Source organism: Lineus longissimus, chromosome 15, assembly GCF_910592395.1.
Source record: "Lineus longissimus chromosome 15, tnLinLong1.2, whole genome shotgun sequence".
NCBI classification, from domain to species: Eukaryota; Metazoa; Nemertea; class Pilidiophora; order Heteronemertea; family Lineidae; genus Lineus; species Lineus longissimus.
Window position 1 is genome coordinate 12,640,567 of NC_088322.1, and position 25,644 is coordinate 12,666,210.

Genomic DNA, 25,644 nt, shown 5'->3' on the forward strand with positions numbered 1-25,644 from the left:
ACTGACTTTTTGAAGTAAAGTATGTAAATCGAGAAGAAGAGGACGTTTACTTCGTCTGCAATGAAATGTCACAACTGTCTCCGCCGACGTTGTTGTCCTGTATGTTCTAGCAGACGATTTTTAGATACACTTCAGGACAGTGGCGCCGGTGTGAATAAATCTACTTGCGTGAATGGTCAATGGCTCATGACGTCATGAAATATTTGCGTCAACAACGGGAATCATGGTAACTGTGGTTGCGGTGCGTCGTGAAAGCAGGATCGGCAAGCGCGGCCCGTATGGAATGCAACAAACTGTACCGGAACCGGAACTGTCATGGGTCTGCACAAATTTTTTCAGATTCGATGGACATGATGGATATATGAATTTTGTTTACACTTTATACACACACGTAACCATTACACTCACTACGTTGTGTGAGTTATCAAAGTATGTTGGATCAAACACCCACACAGGGTCTCCTAATTATCATGATCATACATTATCAAATAGTAACATATCGCCTTCTTTTCGGCGAAAACGAGACTGCATGAATTATTCACAATGTGTTCAACTGCGTTCATTTCGCAGTACATTCATTAGTTAATATGTAAAGAGCAATCTCTAGTGAACTCACACAACTGTTTGACATGGGGGAGCCCCCCAAACCCCCGTCCTTCTGACATATATAGCCAGTTCATTGGGGGATGAGTCCCCGTTCTCTGAAAGTGACAGGTTTTAGTCAGTACATTGGGGGGAAGGCCCCCCCCCACCCCCCCCCCACCCCCCATTGGACGCTTAAAATAGAATTCCTTGGAGACGCTGAACAATAAGGCCCCATAAAGAAATAGTCCCTGCCCCGGTAGCTGTCTCATATCTGCTGACAGAAGCAGCTCTTTGTGGTGAAATAATAATTGAATGCATGTCATGACACCCAGGAGCTTTTTCTCATTTCTGAAACAGTTGCATGGTTGGAATGAATTTCCAAATCAGTCCTTCAAGTCTCTATCCAAATTGAACTTTATAACCACTCTATATTTGTGCAGTAGTGTTAAAACTGACTTTTTTGAAGTAAAGTACGTCAATCGAGAAGAAGAGGACGTTTTCTTTGTCTAAGAATTATTCAGGACGAAATGTATAATATTTGGGGGTTTTCGTGATTGTCCGGCCCAATTGGCAAAATTGCCATTTGGGATGGTGAACAGAGCTAGGAGCAAATGCGACGCTTATGATTTATTTAAAGAAATAAAATGCCCGATTTAATATCCTGCAGAATCAGGGGAATCGGGCGTTTCCAGTGATATACGACACAAATGGGTTGTCCTCATGCATTCACTTTGGAAACGCATTTTAAAATAGATGTTACGTCCTGTTAATGGGACTCGTCATCATCGCGTACATTTGGGAAAAACTCCCTAACGAGACCCTAGCAGACGATTTTTAAATACATGATGTCCCACACCCGCACTTCAGTGGCGCCGGTGTGAATGAATCTACTTGCGTGAATGGTCAATGGCTCACGATGAGGAAGGAAACAATGGGAATCATGGTAACTGTGGTTGCGGTGCGTCGTGAATGCAGAATCGGCCAAAGCGCGGCCCGTATGGAATGCGACAAACTGTACCGGAACCAGAATTGTCATGGGTCTGCACAAATTTTTTCAGATTCGATGGACATGATGGATATATGAATTTTGTTTACACTTTATATGCATACGTAACCATTACACTCACTACGTTGTGTGAGTTACCAATTAGAGGGGGCAGAATGGCACTGTTTAGACAAGAAGTCTTTCCAACAGCCTCAAAGAATATTGGATAGAACGTCACTGTACTGGGTCCCAGTAATAAATATTGCCATAAAGACATGTGATATTGTTCTGGGACTTATGTAAGATTAGTTTTCTCCGCAAAACCCAAGACTGAAGGATTAAAATCTTGTGTTTATAGGCTAACAAATGCAAACACTTCCAAGTGAACCCCCTACAAGAGAAGAGTGGCTCTTCTTCTCTCCGACTTTGACACCCTACTGCGAACATATCAATAGATCAGCCAGTGGTCCTTGGTGTCGCCGCGTGGGTTACGTCCAGTGAAATTGTTTGCAAAGGTCAGGGAACCACGATCTGACACTCCATAACCAGCGTATCCCCTTTTCATGCCAGTTACAGTCGGGTGCTACACCACAGTCGGGATAGTGGCCGCCAAATGAATGGTTGTTGAGTTTAAAACTGTTAACTGTTTACGTCAATTTACATATAATTAGACAAACCTTCATGAATTCAGTGGAGATTTCCACATCACAGGATAGAAGAGCAGTGATGGGATCTCGCAGACTCAACATGATCACTTCCATCTTCACCATCATGACTTGGACGAGCGCCTTTAGTTTCTTTGAGCAAATGGCATTTGATTAGGGATGGGAATTAAAATTGCCGTTGAACATGTACATGAAGTGCAGTGATGTACATAATTCAACATGTCTGGCTTGAAATTTCAAACTGCGCAGTTAATTCCTGCCTTGATTGTATGACTATTTCTACAATAAAAACCCTTTGAAACCAACCCATACCTTTATCAGGAATAGATACTGTGCCTTACCTTCTGCTGCAGCCGTTTTGATTTGTTTCGGAAAATTTTAAGGCATTTTTACGTTTGAAATCGGAGAAAGTGTTCCCGCGATGTTCTCCGCAGCTCACACACCAACCGACTGGCGTTCAAATCAACCGCGACCGATCATGACCAAAGACAATACATTTTACGTCACAGCATCCGGGCACCCCCTTGAACCAGGCCGGCCAGTAGTTATCTGCTCAAGCGAGACCTTTGTTCTGTCAATGATCAATATGACAGGCATTGTTAAAATGTGGGATTTGCTTTAGCATACATACTTTTACATGTACATATGCTGAGCTGTGGGAATGCATTAGGCAGGTTCCGTAAGCCAAAAGATTATGTAAATGCATTTTATCGACGATTTCTTTTTAATCATTTCCCCAATTCCTTCTGCAACCAAGTATAAAATATGGTTCAGTGTCGTGTAACCAATTAGCAGATAGAGGACGTGATGACTCGACAGACATTCATACTTTGTAGTTCGTCGTTCGTAGGGCGGTCAGTTTCGAAACCTGCAATCATTCGAAACAGAATACAATTGCCAACTTTGATAGCATGATATCAAACTTGATTCGGTCGGGTCACTTGATGTTGTCCATTAAACACTCCTGTCTCCTGGGTAAGACGAACTAAAAATGAGTGATCCAATCTTGCCAGGCTTATTATAAAAGCTTCAGCCGTCATTGGATTGCCCCACCTGAAAAAATTGGCATGTGGGTATGTGGGTATGTGGCATGTGTAATGGGGTTTTAGATAGCAACAGGTTGTGAGAGACAGGGGCTGACTTCATGAAAGACATGGGCTCAAGTCATACAAGACGGAAGACTGTTTCGCCCCTCGCACCCATTCTGAACCATCAGAGTTAATCGGTCCGTTGGTGTAACGGAGTCCGGGTCGGCGGAGTGGCTCCAAGGCTTGAGGGTGAAGATGCTCACACCAGCCGCCGGCTGTGAAAGACCGGAGACTTCTCGTTTACCACAGCCAACAAGTTCTGTAGGTCCCCACCAGGGGAATGACACAAGCCGCTAGCGAATTTTTTTTCCTGAACATTGTACATTTGTACAGGGACTTTCAGCCAATCAGATTTCGACAAATACATGACGTCAGACATCTTAGAAACATTGGAGCAGTTGGTAGAGCGCTCGTCAGAAATGGCAGAATACGATGTTCGATCCAAAGGTCGCGAGTTCGAATCCGGTTGTGGACAACACTTTTCTTTTTCTTTTTTCTTTTTCTGTTTTGCATACAGTAAGCAAAATTTATCATTTCGTGTGTTTTTTCAAGACTGATTGCTTTCAACGCACTTCACCAGATCGAGAATGAAATGTTCCGTGGTGTCCTTAATGGAATGGACCATGTTTACATGAAGTAAATAAGAAAATGGAAAACAAAAGAGAAAATTCCATAAATTCTTTCAATAATGTTTATTTCCCTGCAAAAGCATCGTTATACAGACACTGTTGTTTTCTTATTACACCCAATCTGGACATTGCACATTGTACAAAAAGCCCTAAAAAGATGCATTCTGGTCCAACTTGCAGGAAAGTTGGATCCTGGATTGACACAAACACAAATAAATTACTTAGTTTAAGTTTTATAATATGCACATGCAAAAATTGGTAGTTTTTCTAGTCTCAAGCAAAGATCGTAGCATTGTCTGTCAAGCATAGCACATGGACGTCACATCAAATTTTGGTCATTACTGCACATGGGAGAAATAACAAAAGTCCGCATATTTTAATTACTCCCCGCTCTAGCCAAGGCCATAAAGTGTCCCTGGAATACAAATCTTTTGTACCAAAGTTATCTCTTTTATATTTAAAATTGTGGGTGTTCATGTTTATGAATGACACGACTGTCCATCAGTCAAGGAGCAGATGACATTTTTACTCCCGACATGGAAAGCTGACCTGGGTCCACTTGCTCAACCAGTGTTAGAGACAAAGGCCAGTATGACTGAGCTCGACTATGCTATCGACTTCAGTAAAACTCATTTACAGTAGTAGGCTAGCACAGAATGCCAACGTTACTGACAATGCCGATTGAGCAACCCGGCCCAGTATGAGATGAGAAAACTACCAAACCATCAACAATTCAACGTATCGATAAAGCAACCTCGTTCCCAAAAGTATATCCTGATTTTGAGCTTAAGATGCCAACATCGCCCAAAAAACTAAAAGGTAGGACAACGTCAACGCCATCAACCTCAAAACCAGGATATTGTACAATGAGTATGAGGTTCTCAATCTTGGGTATCTAAAATTTGTATGTATTTACCAACTGGGTAAAAAAGTCGCTAACACACTAAAATGACTTGAAATAATTTAAGGATCTACAATAAATTTACAGCTAACAAATTCAAACGCCATCTAACAGTGGCAACTCCTAGGAATTCAGGGTAAAACTTTCTTGTCGGAATTTGATAGAAATAAAATGCTAAAATTCCATCTGTACGTCACTTCTTGTTGGTACTTTTCAAATAAATTGTACCTGTTCGAACTTGTCTACTTTCAAGGAATACTTGGCAACAAGTCCTCCTGAAGTAAATTTGACCCCACCTCCAACCTGAACTAGGTTATGGAATACTAGATAGACAGATTAATGGACACTTATATGAAATATTGCCGGACTGCAAAAATACAAACACTGGGCAAGAAAATTCACTCACAATATGACTAAGCGCATTTGGTCCAAATATGATTAATCTGAAGTTTTTTGAGGTAATTATGGTAACCTTATTAAGCACAACATAAACCATGAATTCACTTATCACCTCTACCAACATGAAATAGACTACTCCAATGGCTAAAGCACACATTACATGGACCAGTCCAAATACCATCTAGAGGTAGTTTAGCTATAAATAATTTGATTAGAATTACTTTATATACTTTCATAACACGACAAAATATCAAGTCCGTTCCAACCTAAAACTTACTTTTTAACAGTACATTTTGTGTACATCAACCTACATCATTCCCAGCATTTTAAGGATGAAACGACTTTGCAATATTCTGCTTGTGGCCGGTTTAGACAACAAAGAACTAGTTACAATTAACAAGATTTAAATTTTGGACGCAGCAAAAAATGATATAAGGAAATTCAACACTCAACATATGGATTCACAAAGAACTTTTACACAAGATTTTCTGATTTGATACTAGCAACACATTTTGAACTCCTTCCTTCAAAAGTATTGTACTCTTAAGCCTCCAATTTTCACAGAAAAAGGTATTATTACCTTTAATCGAAACCTCCAAAATTTTAAAGTTGTTACCTCACCATCTACTTAAATGGGATTTAGTTAGTTTTTTTAATTCGATTTGCCACAAACACGTGAAACGGGCATTTAATAACAACTTCACTTAACTCCAGCACATGAGCACCAAGACTAAGCACACTCAAAGCACAAAATATGGCACAAGTTTTTTAGAGTCTCTCACGTTCAACGGCTCATGTTCAAAGGGACTTTTAATCTCTAGTAAGGTAAAGTGGTCTAATTATAGCCACAACAGTGTAAAACACAACCGGCAGTACCAATTATGCACACAGATGTTATAATTGTACATGTTATAATTGTATCTCTTGTATCAATTATAACCTGTACAATTATAACATCTGTGTGCATAATTGGTACTGCCGGCTGTGTTTTACACAGTTGTGGCTATAATTGGACCACTTTACCTTACAAGATGGGAGTAGAAGGTACAACTTTGTATGGTACTGTTTTCAAACTAGTTTAAGCAAGACCCTTTCTTCCCATGTGTTTTTTACAGATAAATTTTTCAAACATTTCCACCCCTTTCATCTTGTATATAAAACAATGAACTCATTTGAACAAATGAGACCAATAAAGACCAATAAAGCTACTTCACTCTACATTGCAAGAAAATTGGAAATATCAAATTTTCTGCAACCAGACCATGAAATCATTGGTGTCCAATTTTGAAGCTCATTGTACCATCTATATCATAAAGAGTGACAGAAAACAGGAATGCTGATTCATCAAAAAGAATAAATTGACAAACCAGAAAATCAAATTCCTGTTATTCTGACTTGTCACTCTCAACTTTAGACATCCGATCCGTGTACTGGACAAACAACCATATTTGTTGAGAAGAAAAAAATACAATTTTTTTTCTATCTTGAAGTTCTACACTAGGACAAAATCACCTTCAGCTCGGTCTAATCACAATTGCTATTAAATTTAATCATGGACATTTCATCACATCGCCTTATATTGTTCACAAACTCTAACCCAAGGAGACAATTTCCAAATTAAAAGTCTCACGAGTATTAATATTCCAAACTGGAAACCTCCCTGCAAGGATTTTTTACAAATTCAATAATTGGAATTCTTCAGAACATGAGTGCTCAGGACCAGTAGCCCAATCCTTCGTGGTTGGTGAACAGTCCCACATTTTCGTTTTTGAATAACCAAAAATTTGGAAATTGTTTATTTGGGTTGAAATTCTGCGAATCCATATCACACCATTATCTTAAGTCCCTTCGTTTGTGAGGTCACAACTCGACCAGCACTCCCCTATGTCACATTCTCCTCAAATTACAGCTTCACACAGATTATTACATGTAAAAGTACATGCAGTTCGAAGCAACTTGAGGCGGAGTGATCTCCCTGTTCAACGCAACCCATGTACATTACACAAAGAAAGCCTGACATATACTGACAATAGCATTGCACTATAGGCTTTTTCAGAAGTAAATGACCAGGTCCATTTGGGCCACTGTGCTTTAACAACTGGGCCAAATTTCTCCAAAATTTCTTTGGGAACCAAAAGGATTCTTACATTTCAATAACCATAGTCATAAGAGAAATATTTTTCTTGAAAAAAGCCTACATCAAATTTCTGCACTTGAACTAGTATTTCTGCTATTGGCAGTATCAAAACATTCTTTTGTGAAGATTTCATTTTCACTTGGTTAAGAAACAATTTTCGTCTTTCCTTCAAAACCTTAAATACATGTACACCTTCAGACGGAAGCTTATAGCTTGTACCTCTGTTGTCTCACAGAACAGGGCAACTCATTTTTGAAACATGTTGTTTTATAACAATACCAATAATTACATTATCAAACGAGTCATTAACTGTACAGAGACACCCTGGGGTGAGCTAATAAATTAACCACATTCGTGGGGACACATCATATCTACAGGACCAACAATTGCACACTTACAATGTACACCATTAATTCAAATACCTAATCTACACACAATTTGAGAACAAATTTTAAAAATTTCTGCGACTTATTGCCATTCATTAATATTACTCGCTAGGAACATACTCTCGGACGTAGTTTTCTGAAAATTTGATCCAATACAAAATGGGGCAAAATTTCCCCACTTCTCCAAACCTCGCAAATTACGGAAAAATGGTTCATGACCAATCAAATTGGGGAATAAAAGTCACATGATCAGGAAATATCAGCCAACAGACAGTCATATTTTGTCAACGTTGGAGAAGCCAATAGGATTCACAGAAAGATGTCACATGACATAGTTCTTATCCAATGAAATCACTGACTGAAAGTCACATGATGAAAATTCAGCCAATAGTAAAAGGATGATCCCTTCTCGACTATAAAATGTATTCTGGTTCCTGTTTTATGTTCGCAGTTGGGATCATTGCCCGTGGTGACGATGGTATCGAGACAGGACTTTCACGTCTGGGGGACTCCTTCTTGCACAGGTTCAGTGGCTCTTCAATGTGTGGCATTGCTGGCTCCGAGTTTGGTGTTATGGCACGGGAGCTGGAAAGAAAACACATGCATGTTTTAACAAGGGAAAAATCCACATCTCAGATTTATATCAGAGGTAATATATTTTGTCGACTTTTTTAGATTTGGCGATCTGGGGTAAATGAAACAAGAAAGGAGAAGAAAGTGTCATCATGTAATCACTTCAATAACAGTATCAGTCGTTGCGTCAAATGTGGAGCCAACTTTCCTTCCAGTAGGCCCTATGCTGCATAATTACAAAAGATGTCAAAGTTATTCACTCACCATGGATTTGATCTTTCCATTTCAACAGGACAGGATGCGATGGACCGAGGACTCGGTGCAGGATCCCTCAGAGGCGACATCTGGCGCTGCATACTCTCAATTGTCTGGCCGTGCGACGCTTCGGAGTCGAGCATATTTGGCGACTCAGATTTCTGGCTGCGAACCTGGTCCAACTCTTGATCGTTTTGTTTGTGCATCTTGGCAACCGGAACTTGTTGCATCATCCTGAACGGATAGGCCACTGCCGGATATTGTGAAGATATATAGGGATAAAACGGTGGCTGTCCATTCGCGGCCGATGCCTGGTACATTGAAGCCAACAAAGGCGACGGGCCTGAATTTGAGACTTGTTTCTGACCGTTCAAGATGTTACGCATAGTTTGAAATCCTGCTTCTTCAGCATAATTCCTCATGGAACCTTGTTGATTATTTCTGTGTAGATTTTCTGAAGAGTCTGATTTTTGCAACAGTTTGTCTTTAAGATTCGAAACAGCACTTGCATGCACTAGATCTTTTATCGTCTGCGTGTAATTCACTGAATTTAATTGAGTTCTCAGTGCATCAAATTGCTTCTGCGGTGAGATTTTCAACCGCTGCTGTAACTGATTCGTAAATCTTTGATTCAAGTCCTGTTGCGAGTTCAAGTAACTCATGGCACTATGATTCATCGACCTTCCATTCATCTTCGACATGTATACCTCGCGACTTGTTTTGGCAGTATCAGAGTCAACTCCAATAGGGCGTTGCAGCTGTCCCGTCAGAGCGCGGTAATTTTTTGCAAGGCGTTCATTAACCGCTTGCCTCTTTGCCAACAAGTCTTCCTGACTAGTAGTAGAACCGAACGAATCCGACCTCTGGCTCGAACAAACGGACCCAAACGAGTCAGAACGATTACGCACAGCTCGTTGCTTCTCCAATGCCTCAGACATACACCTCTGAAAATCCAATGTGGCTTTATCGAGTTTTGGAAATCCATTAAAGTCAAATCCTTGCTGATATGGATTCACGTCGCGCTGTTCCGGCCGTTCAGATTCAGGTTGTTTCATCGGATAGTTTTCAACCGAGGGAGGTGACTGCGACCGTGTGGTACTGGGAGTAGAAGATGCAGATGCAGATGCACTATGAGATTCTTCACCATTCGACGACAGTATCGAACCGCGGCGTGAATTGTCAAAAACATCCTGCCGTAGACTCTCCTGTTCTGGTGTCATTATTTGTGAGATGACGCCAAACTTTGGTGGCGTTCCAGCGTGGTATAGGTCACTTAACTTCCCAAACTCCTCTTCGGCACTTGTCAAGCGAGGCAACTTTGGTGCAGGCGCTTCTTCATATTCTAATGAACGTTTCCTGAGTGGTAAACATTCTGTAGGAATTGCTTTTGGTTTTTTCTCCATGCATTCTTGCTCGATGATCCCGTTTACATGCTCTTCGAAGCATTTTGGAGATTGTTCGCCCCCGTTTGTTTGTGGTGCTACCTGATTTGCTTCAGAATGAGGAATGTTTATTGAAAGCATCTGATCCATTGGGCAACGGGCGTCCGGCAGGTACGGCATCCGGGCCGTCACGTGCTCGCGTATCAGAGTATCGACACGTAATCCGTTAGTGGTCATCTGACGACTCATATTCGAGACTAGATCCGAACTGATTGGAAACGGTACGGAGTTCTTCGGATATGGATAGGCGGAATTAGCATTCGGTGCCTCCTGCTCCACTGGACTGGCCCGTTTTGAATCTTGCTGAGCATAGTCACGTGGAGGATACTGTGGTACCTTTGGAATATAGCCGTTCGTGGGATTCATAGGTCTATGGGTATCGTCGTCTATCTCTGTTGAATCCATGTAATAGTCTTCATTTTCATTTCTGAAAGAATAACAAATTTTCTGTGAATATTCTGCATCAATAGAGACTTGCGGCAAGTTAAAAATTCATGCCCTTATTTCGCATCACTATCGATTTTACGTATGACATAGTCACACCCTGCGCAATGACGGTAGGTGAAATGAAATTGATTCTTTCATGCAACTTCTGAAATAAGTATCATTTACATGTAAATCAGTGTCCCTGTCAGATATCACGCATTGGGAATATGTAAGATGTGAAAACACCATACCGATCGAATAGTGTGATCATATGGAGGCAAATATTTCTGTTAGTAAACACTCTGCCATCACACATCACAATGAAGAAAATCAATGAACATTGTATCAAGCCCTTCACACTTGGCCTTGGCTTGTTTAGGCAGCACTTGTATTTATACTGCAACATTTCAACAAATATTTACGGGACATATGGCAGCTAACAGCACAGGTGCACATACAATCCACTCTGGGAAGAGACAACAATCGCACTAAATTCCCATCACACCTCTTAAAATCCCACAGGAGAGCTGTTTTACTCCTATGTTTCATATAGGAACAAACACAACACTTACTTGCAGATTGCATTGGTCCCATTCAATGAGATCTTGTCGGGCTGTTGACGTAGATTTACTGGCACCATCGTCATGCCCAGGAGTTTCTCTGAATGTAGCGTATTCAGGGTCCTGAGATCAGGGATCTTCATAAGGAGTTTACCAAACATAGCTGAAGGGGTACAAAACAGAATCATGAGATGCGTTTCCCTCAAAATCTTAAATCTCACTATAGGTGTAAAATGGATTGGAAATGTCTGCCGATGACTTGAGACTTTGAGAAGATTCAATGAGTATTTCCAAAATTTCATTTGGAGAACTTATAAACTTTTCTCGAGGCAAAGAATGAAAATTTGAGTAAAACAACTTACTTGGATCCTCGGGATGATTCTGTAGCATCATGTTCTGCAGACCATGGGTTAGTTTGGCCTGGATCCGCTCCACGTGTTCAGGATTGCGCAATCCTGGCCGATCGGACGCAATGATTACGATGGAAGAGAACAGTGCCACCTCCTCATCTGTCAGACGCAGCTCGTTGAGACGTTCAGCAAAGTCAAACATCGATTCTTGTAGGAAGCCTGCGTTGCTGTTGTCCTGAAAGTAACATTTGGAATTGTGGTTTTGAAGACCTGGTTCGACTGGTATCAACATTCACAAATGGAAAGTTACTTGAAAACTTGCCAAAAGGTATTTCGGAGTACAGGAAACACCTGCTTAGTGAGAGGAACATAGAGTTTTTCATTCAGGACTTGAGATAACACTAGAATGTACCTGCAATTTGAACACCTTGCTTGGTACGATAATATGATATATGATTATTATTAGTTGCAAATGTGATTTTTCACTTACCAACGCTGGCCTTTTGTACAGTTTTCCATTAGAGAAGAGCATAGTGTTGGTCTGTGTGTCAAACATACAAGCCAATCGTAACAGCAGAACTTCAAATGTGCCAGCTTTCAATAACGTGACCTGGTCTTCTTGATTGAGGACCGTGAAACCAGGGATACCCTTGGAGAAGTCGACGATGCTCTGGATGGCGGGCGTGAAGCTATCGGAGAAGTCCTCCCATTTGCTGCCCTCGCCCTCATCGCCTGGGTTAGGGTTCAATGGACAGGCCTGCAAAAATTTTAAAATAGGATTAGACTAGGTGACTTCTATAATCTAAGATGTACATGTATGGCAGCATAGACCAGTTGTTCAAAAGAAGTTAGCGACCAACGAAAATTGATTAAAACTTTAAGAAATTTTTTCATCAAAGTTTTTTTCACCGATGATAGGAAATATAATACCGGATGTAATAAGAGACCAGATTATGATCTAAACAGCTGGGAATAAACAAGAGAATTGTTTATAGAGAAGATGTGTTCTACTCACCCTATGCGCAGGACAATCCACAAACACTGGTTTCTGCCACGCTTTCTTCTGAAACCTCTCAAACTTCTCACGTGTAAATTCACACGTCTGCACATGGGCTTTTATCGTCTGCTGGATAATATTTGTCTCGTTCTGAAGAATCGCGCTGAGGTAGTTGAATTGGGAATTTAAGTTGACTTTCTGCATCTGTTCCATTATTTTTGCTTTCTCCTTCTTTGGGACGCGGCCGAATCGGACAGCGTCCCTGGACATGCCGACGGATATGCATTTCTTTAACCTAAGGGAAAAAGCAACATTTGTGAGAAAATTTGAAATATGGAAATTCAAGGATATCAAATAATTGCCCATGGGGTGCCCATGCAGAACCTATCTCCCCAGAAAATGTTTCAATGGGATGCCTACCTGCAATATTGGCACCTATTCCTGTTCACCCGCATGATATTGCATTGTTGATTTTTGAGGCACGGCCGATATTGAATCTTCTGCTGGATGCTACGTCGGAAGAATCCCTAGAAAACAAAGAATACAAAATCAAATTTTCAGCACAGCAGAACTCAGTGTCGGTACAGATTTTGATTGAAAGAAGGATGGCTCTATATAGAGCTTCCTCAGAAGTTTAGTATGTAATTCTGACCAAATAGTACACTTGACAAAATGGACTCGCTAAAGTTTCCAGAGAGTCTGAATGCTTGGGGTACAATCAAGTTGAGAAGTAAACTCACCTTGCATCCCTCACAGGCATGCACGCCATAATGGAAGCCACTTGCCTTGTCGCCACACACCCGACACAGGACCGTATCACCATCAAATTCTATAAATATAGAACAATCAAAACATAAACAATTTTGTTGGGCTTGATCAAGTATTTCAAGTGCAATTGTGATCAAATGAAAACTGGATTCTGCAAAAAAATGTTTTCATGAATTCATGTTTCCAGCACTTAAATCTTGATAATGGAGTTAGCACCTAGAAACAAACCTCAACACAAAGTCAAGCCCTTTGAAAAAACAGCAACTTAGCAAACTACAACAATGCACAATCCCAATTGGGGTAAGAAATACAGTATTTACCAATAACTTTTTTCGTCAAGAGCAGTCCGTTGTAGGAACAAATCTCAATGAAGTTTGACGACTGAGCAGCCAAGCTGTACTCAGGCAACGAATAGATGTACCTCTCAATTATATTGAGGCCGAGCATCGAATAGTCCATGTTGAACATTTCTGAGGTTTCAAACAGATTTGGAAGTTGACAGGAAAAGTCAAACTCCCAAGAAAACAAAGTGGATCTGAATAAATAGTCCTAATGAATTCGCACGGGCAAAATACCGACCAAGTTGAGGCAATAAGCAACTTGCAGAAAACACTATGAAATAAGATAACTGGGACAAAGAATATGGTCTTGTCTATCCAAATTTCCCCAGAATTTCACGATTTTGAGAAGTTGATCCAAGTCCGACACAATAGCTTAGGAGTTTTGGGAGAGCACAATTTGAGGTTTCTTGGAGATAGCGATGTGCGCACTAACAAAGTCACACTTTATCTGGTTATAAAGACAGTATGCTCGGATTTTAATCAACCACAAGATAGAGACAAATGGAATGAGAGAATCAGGACCGAAGAACATGACATGTGTCATCGGGCTAGCCAATCAGAATTGAGAACAACTGAAGACGCAATCGTAAAATTAGCTTAGTCGGTTGGCGGAGCTTGGTAGTTCTCTTTGGTTGGCTGCAAATGGTGAGTCGTTGGATTGATGAATTATGGTAAATAGTCAGTGGTACTGACCAATGCGCTGGTGACTGAGCCAGTGGCCGCAATGATAATTTACAGTTTACCTATTGACACTTCTTAATCAAAATAGATTTCCACATGCTCAATGAGTAAAAACGTGGACTCATATATGTTTTTAACTTTAAAAGGAAGTAGGGCACTTTAACTTCCAAACAAAGTGAACACATCCTTGCCTTCTGGTCGTGACTTTGTCCCCAGAGTCAGAAGACCAATTCGGGATGTTGGGGTCAACTCAGCATTTTTTGAATGAATTGAGAACAGGGACTATCATTTTCACTACAACTTTGTAGAATATTTGCAAGGCTGGAAAAGAATCATCTAAATGTTGATTTGTCTGACTCTCATAAAGTGTCAACCACTATGTACAATGTACTCAAAATTTTGTTCATAATATTTTAACATACAAATGCTGTGATAATCAGACTCCCAGCTCACAAGACCAACATCACAAAACCAGCACGTCAGAACCACAAAGACGTCTGTCCCACCAACCACAAACAGACCCCCTAATGAGGCCCTGTCTCGAAATGACAGCACAACCCTCATTATCTGATCAACGTCACAACAAGTTTACGGCATCTGTCAACATCTAGGATATCATAAGAGGACAATATTAGCAAGATAAAGTTCGCAAACTTACAAATCTTGGAGGGATCTGACAGCGGAAACGTCTGCCTTTAATCTGGCTTAGTGAGGCTCTTTGTTTTCGAGCATTCCGGCATCAGGCCGATGGCATGCTAGCATCATCTCTCTTACGAAGCTAATGAACAAGGTAACAAGACTCGTTCCTCGCTCTCGATGAGCGCTTATATGTCGCTAATAGCCAAATGTCGTCCATCGTACTAATAAAGTGACGTTGAATTATTTGTTCTTAAGGCGCTTTAACAGGAGGAATCTAATGACAGAGAGAAGCTGGCCGAGTCCTGTCAGATAACTGAGTGAAGTTCACGGATTTATAGGCTTTGAGTTTGTGACCGAGAGCCAGAATGGTACATGAAGGCTGATTATGACTTGGTGATTTGATACACTGAAAACTGAGAGTACCCATGAGCTAAATCGATGAATCACAACAAAGAATAAAAAGAAAGGTCCTGTGGCTGTGCTTAACAAATTCAACTACATGTGTATTGATATTGATTCTTAGAATGTTTTTTTTTAGGATGGCAAACCAACAGTAAAATTTCAAGAGCTCAACTCATGGACCAAAATGTCTATCATCTCGGCTTCAATCGTTAGCACTCCTCTCTTGTTGAGTACACATTTTCATGTGTTGGGCAACCACTCAAATGGGTATCATAGTCTATTTATAAGTAATTTTCTCTTTTCTTAAAATTTCCCTTGTTTCCAAAGCGGCCACTATTGCTGCATGATTAGCATGAATAACATTTCCTCTGATGCTTGTCATGCCACCTGCCCGTGGGGTGTAAAACCAAACCACCAATTACTGATTGAAAATCCGAGTCATGTGGTTTCGGATCGGTAGACAAAAGACGGGTCTCTGTGACAGTCTTCCACGCCTGTAGCTATGCGGTAGCAATATTGGCAGTATACGCTTCAAAGTTGGAAAATATCTAATTGCGACAACATCTGATTTTGCCTTTTGACTTTTTCTTCAGTTTATATTACCGTTTGAGGTTAGAATTTCACAAGTTTAGGCCTTGTGGTCACAAAAGATACCACTTTGAACAAGTTCAAATCAATTTGGTAACCAGACAATAAGGTTCTGGTGTTTTTTTACAAGTTCATTAACAAAAACATTGTTTCGTACATCAAGTTTTCCTGCGTTTTCTCAATTTGATTTTTTTTTCAAAATTTCATTGGATATTCCATGACTTTGGCATTTCCTCCTGATCCTCTTCAGTTTCTGACAAAATTTTTAGGGATATTCTGAAAATTGTGTACAATGACACCACCTTTTGTCAAAATTCGGTACCTGTGTTAAAGATGTATTGCTTCCACATTTTTAGTCTTTATCTATGACTACTGCATAGTTCCTCCAGATAAAACCAGATGGCAATACCATTTGAGTGAGTTGAACCAAGCTATAATGTCCTATAATGTTCTTGCAGCTGACATTTAAAGTGCCACACGGAGTTGCAGTTGCTCAAGGTGGTACAATACGATATCGTCCGCAAAGTACTTTTCGGGGTATTAGATGATATCAAGTGTTTGGAGAGCACACAAATGCACCACTTCCAAAACCAAACTAAATATTACACAAACAGACTTTTAAATTATTCGTACTTTAGCTGTGAATGTGACTGTCTGACATTTTGGCTGGCAACACAACAATACAACAATAGTGCAACAATTCCTGAGAGCAGACAGCACTTCTTTTTTCTCCTCTTTCTTTCAGCGATCTGGCACTTTAAACTAGGCGACTGCAGTTATTTAGACCCAAAATAAGAGTGTGGGAGAACCTCTAAAAATAATCACAAAAACACACAAATTTCAACAAAATGACCTATTATCGAATATCGGTGAATATATGAAGGAAAACTAATTAACTATACATAGATGTCATATTTGCATATACTTTAGTTTTACCAATCTAAGACAGGTTCTGAATATCAAAGCTTTTCAATGCTATTCAATAATATGTTCAGTTTGTTTCGACACGGGTTGGTGACACCAAGGTCTGATGGTAATGACGTCATGACCTACTTAGCATTTGGTTTGATTTTCATAGAGAAGTAAATTACCCATCGGTCTTAGATCTGTGAACGAGAGTATAATCCGCCAAGGTTAACAAACAACTTGGCTCAGTTAACAAACAAGTTGGCTCGGTAAACAATGTCTGACCTTTTGAAAACCTTTTCTGTCGGCCAAAAGGGAAAATGTCTGGAAATGGACTCCAAAAACATTCCAGAAGAGAGGCTTGAAGTGGAACACCGAGCAACACAAATCTAAAAAAACAAAACTTCGTCTAACTTTTTTAAGAGCCAAATCTCTCGACAACATAATCAATTTTTCTCCCTCAAACAAATGGTATGTCTAAAATATGGAATTCGTGATGTTTGCAGTGTTATAACACCAACAATATAGGGTGTTTTCGTGTTTGCGAATGATGATGAAGTACCCAGCAAGGTTATTCTGAAAACAAAACACTTGAACAGGTGTGTCAATTGTGGCAGAGCCAACAAGTCCCTAAACAGATGGCATGCACTTGTGGACAGCTGAAGCCTATTTACTGCTCATTGGCTGATCAATTCTGAATTTGGTTACTGACTACTGTTAACTATACTCCTCTAGTTTGGCAGTTTTGCTACATTTAACATGATGAGGATGCAATGTTTAAAATGGGACAAAATAGAACTGATCCAGTGAACAACATCATTCTGATATTCTCCCCATTTGCGAAACCAATTCAAAGATTGCAAGAGAATATTTCCATGAAAATTTAGGGCCACGATGGAGTAACACTCATTTACAGTGACTGACTAGGTAACCGACAAAATAGACCACGATAATGGTTTCAAATATCCTGCCCATGACACCTGTGTTGGCATAAGCATAATTCCAGGTTGAATCAACCTGGTTCACTCCTCATAATCAAGGTCAGACAATGGTTTTGGCGTAAACAAATTATTCAATTCGTTTTTTGGGTCAGGCCGATATTTCTGGCATAAACTTGGCTTTTATTCAAGTCATTCTATATATATATGTGTAATAAGCTTTCATAAAAGTATTAAGAGAATATCCGGTTCACAACTGTGCACTGCGGGCATGTGAACAACAAGGATGCTGGGAGACAAATTCCACATATGTAGAGCGTTGTGATGGAAGAAGTAAACCAATCTATCAGGATATTGTAAAGTAATACACTATTCGTGTTCAGTTAGTTTACTCACGGCTCAGGTGAATAGAAATTCTCTATGCTGAAGTGCAATTATATTATATAATGCATGCAAATTAGCTGAAACTTGGTATTTGTAACTTTTTTATAGTTCAATTACAAATTACAAATCTTTATCGACCACATATGCCTTTAAAGGCTCTACTTTGTTTTCAACAACTTTCGTAGGTCAAAGTGACGTCATATTGATTTAAGGCTTGTTATGATCTATCCACTACAGGTTACAACTTTCACAAACAATAGGATCAATCTCACTCTGCTGGTAGAGTTACAAAGAATGAAAGATATATAGCCCATTTGGGCCAACTAAGGATGAATCAGATCAAGTCAAGTAAACATGTTTTCAGGTCGGGCAATGTCGGTTGCTGCAAAGATTTCCCAAAATAGTTCAGAGGATGTGAAAAAATACCCATAAATAGCATCAGCAGACGTTTGGACCAGGATGTTAGGAGATTGACACACTAAATGCTAATAGTAGGTCCAATCAATTTTTATCTCTGCAAAATCAGAGGACTTTGAATCAGCAACCCAATCGGCAGAGTCTGGAACAACATTCCAGATACTGGACACAAAATCCTGATATTCTGTTCATGAACTTCTGCTAACCACGACCTTGATTCAAGGTTCTCCAAGGAGAATAACATTCATCACTCTCATAAAAGAATTTATCGAGATTTCCTTTTGTCACCTTCTGATTATTTTAAAAAGGCCCTTGCAACTTGTCGGGAATCCTTGTAAGACCTTGAGGTTTCGATTAAATATGTGTTATTGAGTTAACAAGGTGTGAAGAAACATTGGAGGTGACAACACCCCCAAGTTTCCTTTAGAAAACTGGATAATTTTTTCTGTTTAACGCCAGATGTTCGATACAGGGTTCATACGTTCAGTAGGCCAGTGTAATCTCCATCAACGGAAACAAACATCAAAGATATTCAACGCAGGAGATTTTCCAGAAGATTGATCACAATTACTCGAATTGAAGTAGAATTTTCTGGTTCTTGTCACCATGTACCCCACCGAATTTCGAGCCTGCACTAGAACAATTTATCACTGAACTTTTTTACCCAAACACGGTGAGAAATGAACATTTTCACTAATTACTTGTCTTTACTTATTCTTGGTAATATTCAATAGCAAAAGATGTGGATATAGATCGTTACAAAAAATCATCCTTGATTTCACTGGTCCAGAACTGGGTGTTCCCCGTCCCCTTGACTGACCAGACCAAGTGCCCACATTGTTGTGTCCACCTTTGTCCGTAAGTTGCCTACGGTGACCCTTGGCCCAAGAGAGTTCAGCCGGGCAATGGGTCACGATTTGAGAGGACACACCCGGAATAGATCAACAATCACTCTGCCAACAAGGGGTCGGAACTTTGCCAAAGGGTGGGGCGATTTTCAAACATGGTTGCCCGAGACATCATCAGTTACAATAGTAGCGTCAGGACTTAAATGCCAGCGATACTGCTTACGCCTACCGAACAACTAGGCCATGGTCACGATCATCATAAAAACATTGTACAAACATACTGTGTCAACCAACGGAAAAAAGGTGGTAGAGAGATGTCTTTTCCACGTTACATTTTTAAACCCACCCCCACTGCAGCTTATATTTGTAGCAAATCTATCGAATTATGATAGCTCAACAAATGGCAAAACGAAAATCACATAAAGATTCCAGTTGTCAAACTGAACCCTTGCACCCCTCAACTCATATAACCTCATCATTAAACCGAAGGTCACCTGACCAGTGTGTCAGGCAAATATAGAACACTGCCATGACCTGCTGCAAAAGTTCATCTGATTCACCGCTGTTTACGAGGTCAATTCTAAGAAGCATTCGCTGCTCGCAAGCAGAATAACAAGCTGCTATATTTATAGGCAGAAAATAGGCCAGGGAATTTATTGATCTGTGTAGCCTGTTGTGTTTTCTGTATAATATCTACCAGTATCGGTTGGTCTAATTTTAGAATATATCTCATCCTGGAGTGGAATTTGGTTGAGTGATTTACAATACATCAGCTCCAAAAGTTCAAAAATTCTGCCCACTTTTCCTTCTGAAATATTATTGAAATTTAAATTAAATTGGATTCCATCCTTATATATTTCTGCTACCTTCCATATAATTTATGACAATGACATGCCAAAACAACTGTTTTTAACAAGAGGCCCTAATGACTGTCACTCAGCTGATATGAATGAGTTTCAATTTCCCCAAAAATGTGTAATTTCTAAAAGTAAAAAGGCTCATTACACTTCATCAATGAAGTAACAGATGGCATCAGGAACCAAGACTATAGTGTAGTATCCAGGTTCTTTTTTTAGCAACCAGTTACTTAGAACTAACTACATACCGGTACCTAATGCTAGATATAAGTCACCTAAAACCATGAACTAGTTTTCCACAATCAATGAGAGTTCAAATAACAGCTGGTACCTTTTGGTAAAATAGCATGCAGAGTCAGACTCAGAGATAGCTAGACCAGTCTAATCAGTGGGGCTGCAAATGTATAGCTGACATTTGAGGTAATTTGAGGTATTTCGAGTATCACTCCCTCGCTGGTCCATCACATTCACAACTCTCCAACCTTCAAGCCGAGAGAACAAATTTAAGTCAAAAAGTGTCTTGTTCGAAGCACAAATGCTCTGAGAAATATTTAGTGACAACCACTTGTAAGTTTTGCATGTATCGGAAAGCGCCATTGCATGCGCAAAGAAAATCGTCAGCGCATGCATCCAGTGAAAGTATATTGATCGCATCCCTGTTGAATTCGATGACTCACATCGTTTCTTTCAAATGCAAGGGAATGCTGTGTGTCATCGAAACACCTGGTGACTGTGCACACTGTCGATTTCAGGGACAGCGAGGAAGGGCTCCGTCGGATCACAGGAGCTGCTGATGCAAGGGATGGAGCCGCCAGACGATGAGTCATCGGGCTAGTCATCATTGTCAGTTTCATCAAGCCCCAAGGACAACATTTCTGAGAATTGATTTTTTTTTATGCGCGATTCGAATTGCCTTTCTTGGCGATGTGTACACAACTTTCGGGATTAACCCTGCAACCCTCACATTCAGCATGGGTATGGAGGGGATGCTTTTATGACTGTAGTTGGAGTTGCTGCATCTAATCAACAGAATCAACAGAATTGTGGTCTCCAGATCTATAGCAGTTTACCCCCCCCCCCCCCCCCAGAAAATCAATATCGCAAACATAAAATTAACTGCGGTCATTATTAACATCAATTAACTAAATACAGCAAACAGCCAACAAGGGTTAACCTAGATGTCCTTGAACATGCATTATGCCATACACGGGATTCACCCAGAATGCCCTTACCATACTCATGAAAGGATCAATACCAGTGACTCACCGTGTAACGCATGCAACAGCGCACGCGCTCAACCGCCAACATATAATACATGTAGCTTTGAGCAACTGGTACTTCGCATGCTTCTGAGTGAGATCCAGGAATGGCGAACAACGAGGCTGGCATCATCGTTAGGTCACCAAAGTGCATTGACATTGGCAGCGGAAAAAAAAGTTCACTTTGTATAGTTTGTAGTTTGAGCAACTGTCTGTGTCACTCGGCTGGTCTCAATGAGTCAATGCTATTGCGAAGGAGGTGCAAATTATGTAGCCTAAAACTTAGGTCACTGATGAAGCCAGTGGCAATCTTTGGGGGTGGGGGGGGGGGGTTAGTGACACTTTGTATAACCTTTGGTTTGTATCTCGAGAATCGGGCATTCTGCTGGTCTGCACAGAATGGTATGAGGGCTAGGACAAGGAAATAGCATCGGCAGAGGCCATTACGGCAGAGGCCATTACGTATGTTTAGAATGGAGAAAAACAAGTTTTCAGCCGATCTATAATAACATTTGCTTTACACAACTTGTAACAATTGCCTTATTGATTATTGACTACAGATGCGCCACAATGGCACTTATTTGGAGTACAATACAAACCCTGAGCTTCAGGGCTTTTTCATATCTATTGCCATCTCCATAATAAGCAGGGATTGGCATAGGTCTTTGACCTATATAAAGGTCTAGTCAGGTTGCATCCCTAAGCCACAAATTTTCAGCAATGAGCTATCCAAAACAGCAAACTTTGTAAATTTTGCATGACCAGCACTTTAGTTTTATAGCCTACTTTTCACATTATTACCATCCGAGTAAATGTACTTGCTGATTTTCCGGTTAGATTCGGCCAAATGAACATGTGGACAATAGGCATGATAGGGCTTGCATTGGGTTCCATTCAGAAACTTGCGCATGATTGAGACTTGATGTATCAACTGCTTGGTCCCGACTGAGGTGCAGGAAGGGCATTGTATAGCTCCCACAAACTAGAAATAGCCTACCTTGGGTTAAACCCTAAAACAGGTCAAACATCTTCTCCCAGTATACCCAACTAACCCGATTAGTTTACAAAATATATTCACTGTAGGATATTGGATAGACTACATGTAAATGAAGGAGAAATCGTTCAAGAAACTCTCAGATGGATGGAATCCAGGAGAAGAGAGAGCGCTTACTGGGTGACTTAGTTTCCAGAGAATTCCTAGAAAGCTAAAAATACCCTGGCAAAAGCTCCTGGCTGGTACAATGACGGGAAAAGCTCAGTTTAATTAAGTATAACCCTAATGTACTCGTTCTGCGGGATAAATACACTGTCTATGAATAGCCGTCTAGCTTTTTACAAATGAGACAGCCTGACCTTATCGAACTACAAAGAAACCTCCCTGCATGTAAGGGACACCTACATGAATGTAAAAAGGACAGTCAATTTCACCGAGCTGATGAACCTCTTGGTAAATATTGTCGACATTGATGAAGAAATTTTCAAGAAACGACAACAGAAGACCGAAACAGACTGACTCACTTTTAAAAACACGAAAGTCATCAACATAAACACCTAAGTCATCAAACTTTAACATGAAAACAACATTTTATTTTAAGTCACTACAATTTACTATTCTAAAACCAGCCGAGATAAAAACAGTAACCAGTCTACGCTAAAGAATATTTTCATGCTTCCAAATAAAAATAAATTGACGGCATTGACCAACAACAATAAAAATAAGCGAGTTGTTTTCCACGAGAGGAGGAACACGTCATTCTGGCATCGATCGCGGATATGCTCACGCTGGCTAGGGCTGCAGAGTACATTGACACAGAACTGGATACGAGCCAATTCTACCCAATAGCAAGCGTCATGTACTAGCGTAGCTAGCGAATGTAGATCACTGAGCTACTAGCGCTAGCATGCAGCAGTTAAAAGTACATTTTCAATAGTGGACTTTTTATGGGGTATGAGCCATGCAATTGATTTTTCATGTATGATGTCTGCTACTGATTTCCGACTTCTTTTACAAAAATATCAGACAAAACGATACAATTTCCAGAAGCATCCCTCGATACAGTAGAGGTGAACCGAATCATGTTTCCAATAGTACATTGTATATTATACTTCCAATTTATATGTGGTCGATTTCATGTACTTCAACAATTTCAGAGCGGTACAGCGGTGTAGTAGGCCTTTGGCAACTGGAATCAAAACAACGGCATTGCACTGGAAAGCTGGCAACGTCAATGAATGTGCCCCCCCCCCCCCCGTGCACCTTCAATAACTAACTAGAGTAGGGATGGGACATAAAGCGCTTTGAAAAAGAAAATTGTGTAAGCCATGTCAAAAAGTGCACCAATGGCACTGGGACTGGCAGCAAGTGACAGCCTACATTTCTAAACAAGGCAAATTTCAAAACCAATTGAATGCTGTTGCTGTAATAATCAGAGCAATCGACCTGCATGACCTTTATAACCAAGTATCCAAACCTAAATTACATGTAAAATATGTTAAATAATACCGTATATAGGCCACCATAAATAGACCCAAAAAAATGTGTTTACGGAATATCGAAATTGTCATTTGCTCTTGGCCCACTTAAAATATAGGTCACTGGTCTGTGGCCGTGACAGTTCATTGGAATGAGGCCAGACAACACTTGCATATCATTCATGTTCCTTTTTTTGTCTGTGCCTGACAAGAAGTTTTATGGCCCCACACAAAAACACACAATGAAAAATATCGATGCGTGACATAATCAACTCTGGACTGGTGTTATCCGAATTTTTGCTCGTTTTAAACCAACTGTACCTGAAATTTTGGTGAAGCTATTAATTTCCTGTTTGAAAAAGAACTTAAAATCATGTCATGGTAAACGCCTGTTCCCCGTAGGCGTAGGAAAGGTGATACATGTATCAAAGTGACCAATCTACTTATTTTCAAAAACTTATTTTTGATAGCAATCCTGCCACGCCAACCTCACTTCCAAAAATCACGACTCGACTGGGCCTTTAAACTTTTCAGTGTTACCATACCTTCAAACGGGGGCTGTCGGCTTTAACTGACCGGTCACGGTGTACATTGGGCATTATACATGTAGATGTAGGCCCCTACATTGAAGATGAACTTTTCGAGACAATGGAATGTTATACTTCACGAATGAAATCTGAACGTATGCACAATAAAATTTAACTCACCTAAAGACTCAATATCTATAGGGGCTGTTCTTGTTTTCCCCGGCATGATTGGATGATCCATTGGATTAAAATTGGGAGAAATATTCGAGTTCTGCGAACTAGAGCCAGCCAATCGCCATCCGCCCAACAGCTGATCACCAATCCGAGATCGGTCGGAGGTAGTTCGGAAAAATCACAATATATAAGTGAAAATCTGTCCAAATGTGTAATAAAGCCACATAAAATTGTTCAGTAAGTCCAAGAGATCATTCCCTGTGAATTCTATGTGCAGGTTTCGTGTATTATCGCTCAAAACTGCCAATCTTCGATGCACCCGGCGCGAACTGTTTTTCACTTCTCCGCTGACACACTCGGAATCAATGCCATGACCTAGTTCTTCCAGATAGGTTCAGAATGTGGTCGCTCGCAGCGCCATCTGCGAGCTAACCTAATCACAGGGATTTGATAAATGTTGTATAATATTGGCCTCCATTAGCATATGACATCCTGACATAATCACAGTAGTTTTCAATGTATTCCACATGTCGTTGATTTTTCTGTATATGACGTAGGAGAAAAAAGGCTGATATCAGGATGAATTCTCCAATTTTGTGTATATTGTACCATTTTGTGATAAAGAGATCCCATCCACAATGATCCTAAATTACATCATTTGTATGAGCAGACAAATGCATTTAGAGGCCTATTTAAGAACACAAATGTGACCCGCTCTACCAAAACTAGGCGCTTGTCGCATCTGAACTCGACAGGTTGATACAGACTTGTTGTTCATTTCCCTATCGTAGACCTTTTGTGAAATGTGACCAAATCAGTTTGTAATAGATTTCACAAAAGGTCTACAATAGGGAAATGAACAACAAGTCCGTATCAACCTGTTGAGTTCAGATGCGACAAGCGCCTAGTTTTGGAGAGCGAGTCACAAATATTATGCAGCGATGCTATGGGGTCCCGCGGTGTAACATCTGTGGTTGTTCCCCATGTTTCAGTGTTTCCAAACAATAGGCAGCTAGAGAGACCATGACTTTTCAATAGGGGGGATACACAGAAAAACTCGTCAAT

The 25,644-nt window shown here is 40.3% G+C and overlaps 1 protein-coding gene across 1 annotated transcript; it reads right to left on the reverse strand.

Moving 5' to 3' along the window:
• Positions 1-4,000: 4,000 nt before the first annotated feature.
• LOC135499282 (uncharacterized) lies at positions 4,001-24,925 on the reverse strand. Its single transcript, XM_064789962.1, has 9 exons — positions 24,586-24,925; positions 13,119-13,207; positions 12,799-12,905; positions 12,397-12,673; positions 11,872-12,138; positions 11,394-11,616; positions 11,044-11,194; positions 8,613-10,472; positions 4,001-8,360 (listed from the first exon to the last, which is right to left on the reverse strand). Exons 1-9 carry the CDS (start codon positions 24,644-24,646, stop codon positions 8,189-8,191), a joined length of 3,207 nt encoding a protein of 1,068 aa, XP_064646032.1. The 5' UTR covers positions 24,647-24,925; the 3' UTR covers positions 4,001-8,188.
• Positions 24,926-25,644: the final 719 nt, after the last annotated feature.

Excerpts from the sequence above, each read along its gene's own strand:
- LOC135499282 (XM_064789962.1), bottom strand. The coding sequence starts at position 24,646 with ATGGATCATCCAATCATGCCGGGGAAAACAAGAACAGCCCCTATAGAT. Across the intron at positions 12,674-12,798 it reads AATAGGTGCCAATATTGCAG|GTTAAAGAAATGCATATCCG; the intron begins GTAGGCATCCCA and ends TTTTTCCCTTAG. Across the intron at positions 12,139-12,396 it reads TGGATTGTCCTGCGCATAGG|GCCTGTCCATTGAACCCTAA; the intron begins GTGAGTAGAACA and ends AAATTTTTGCAG.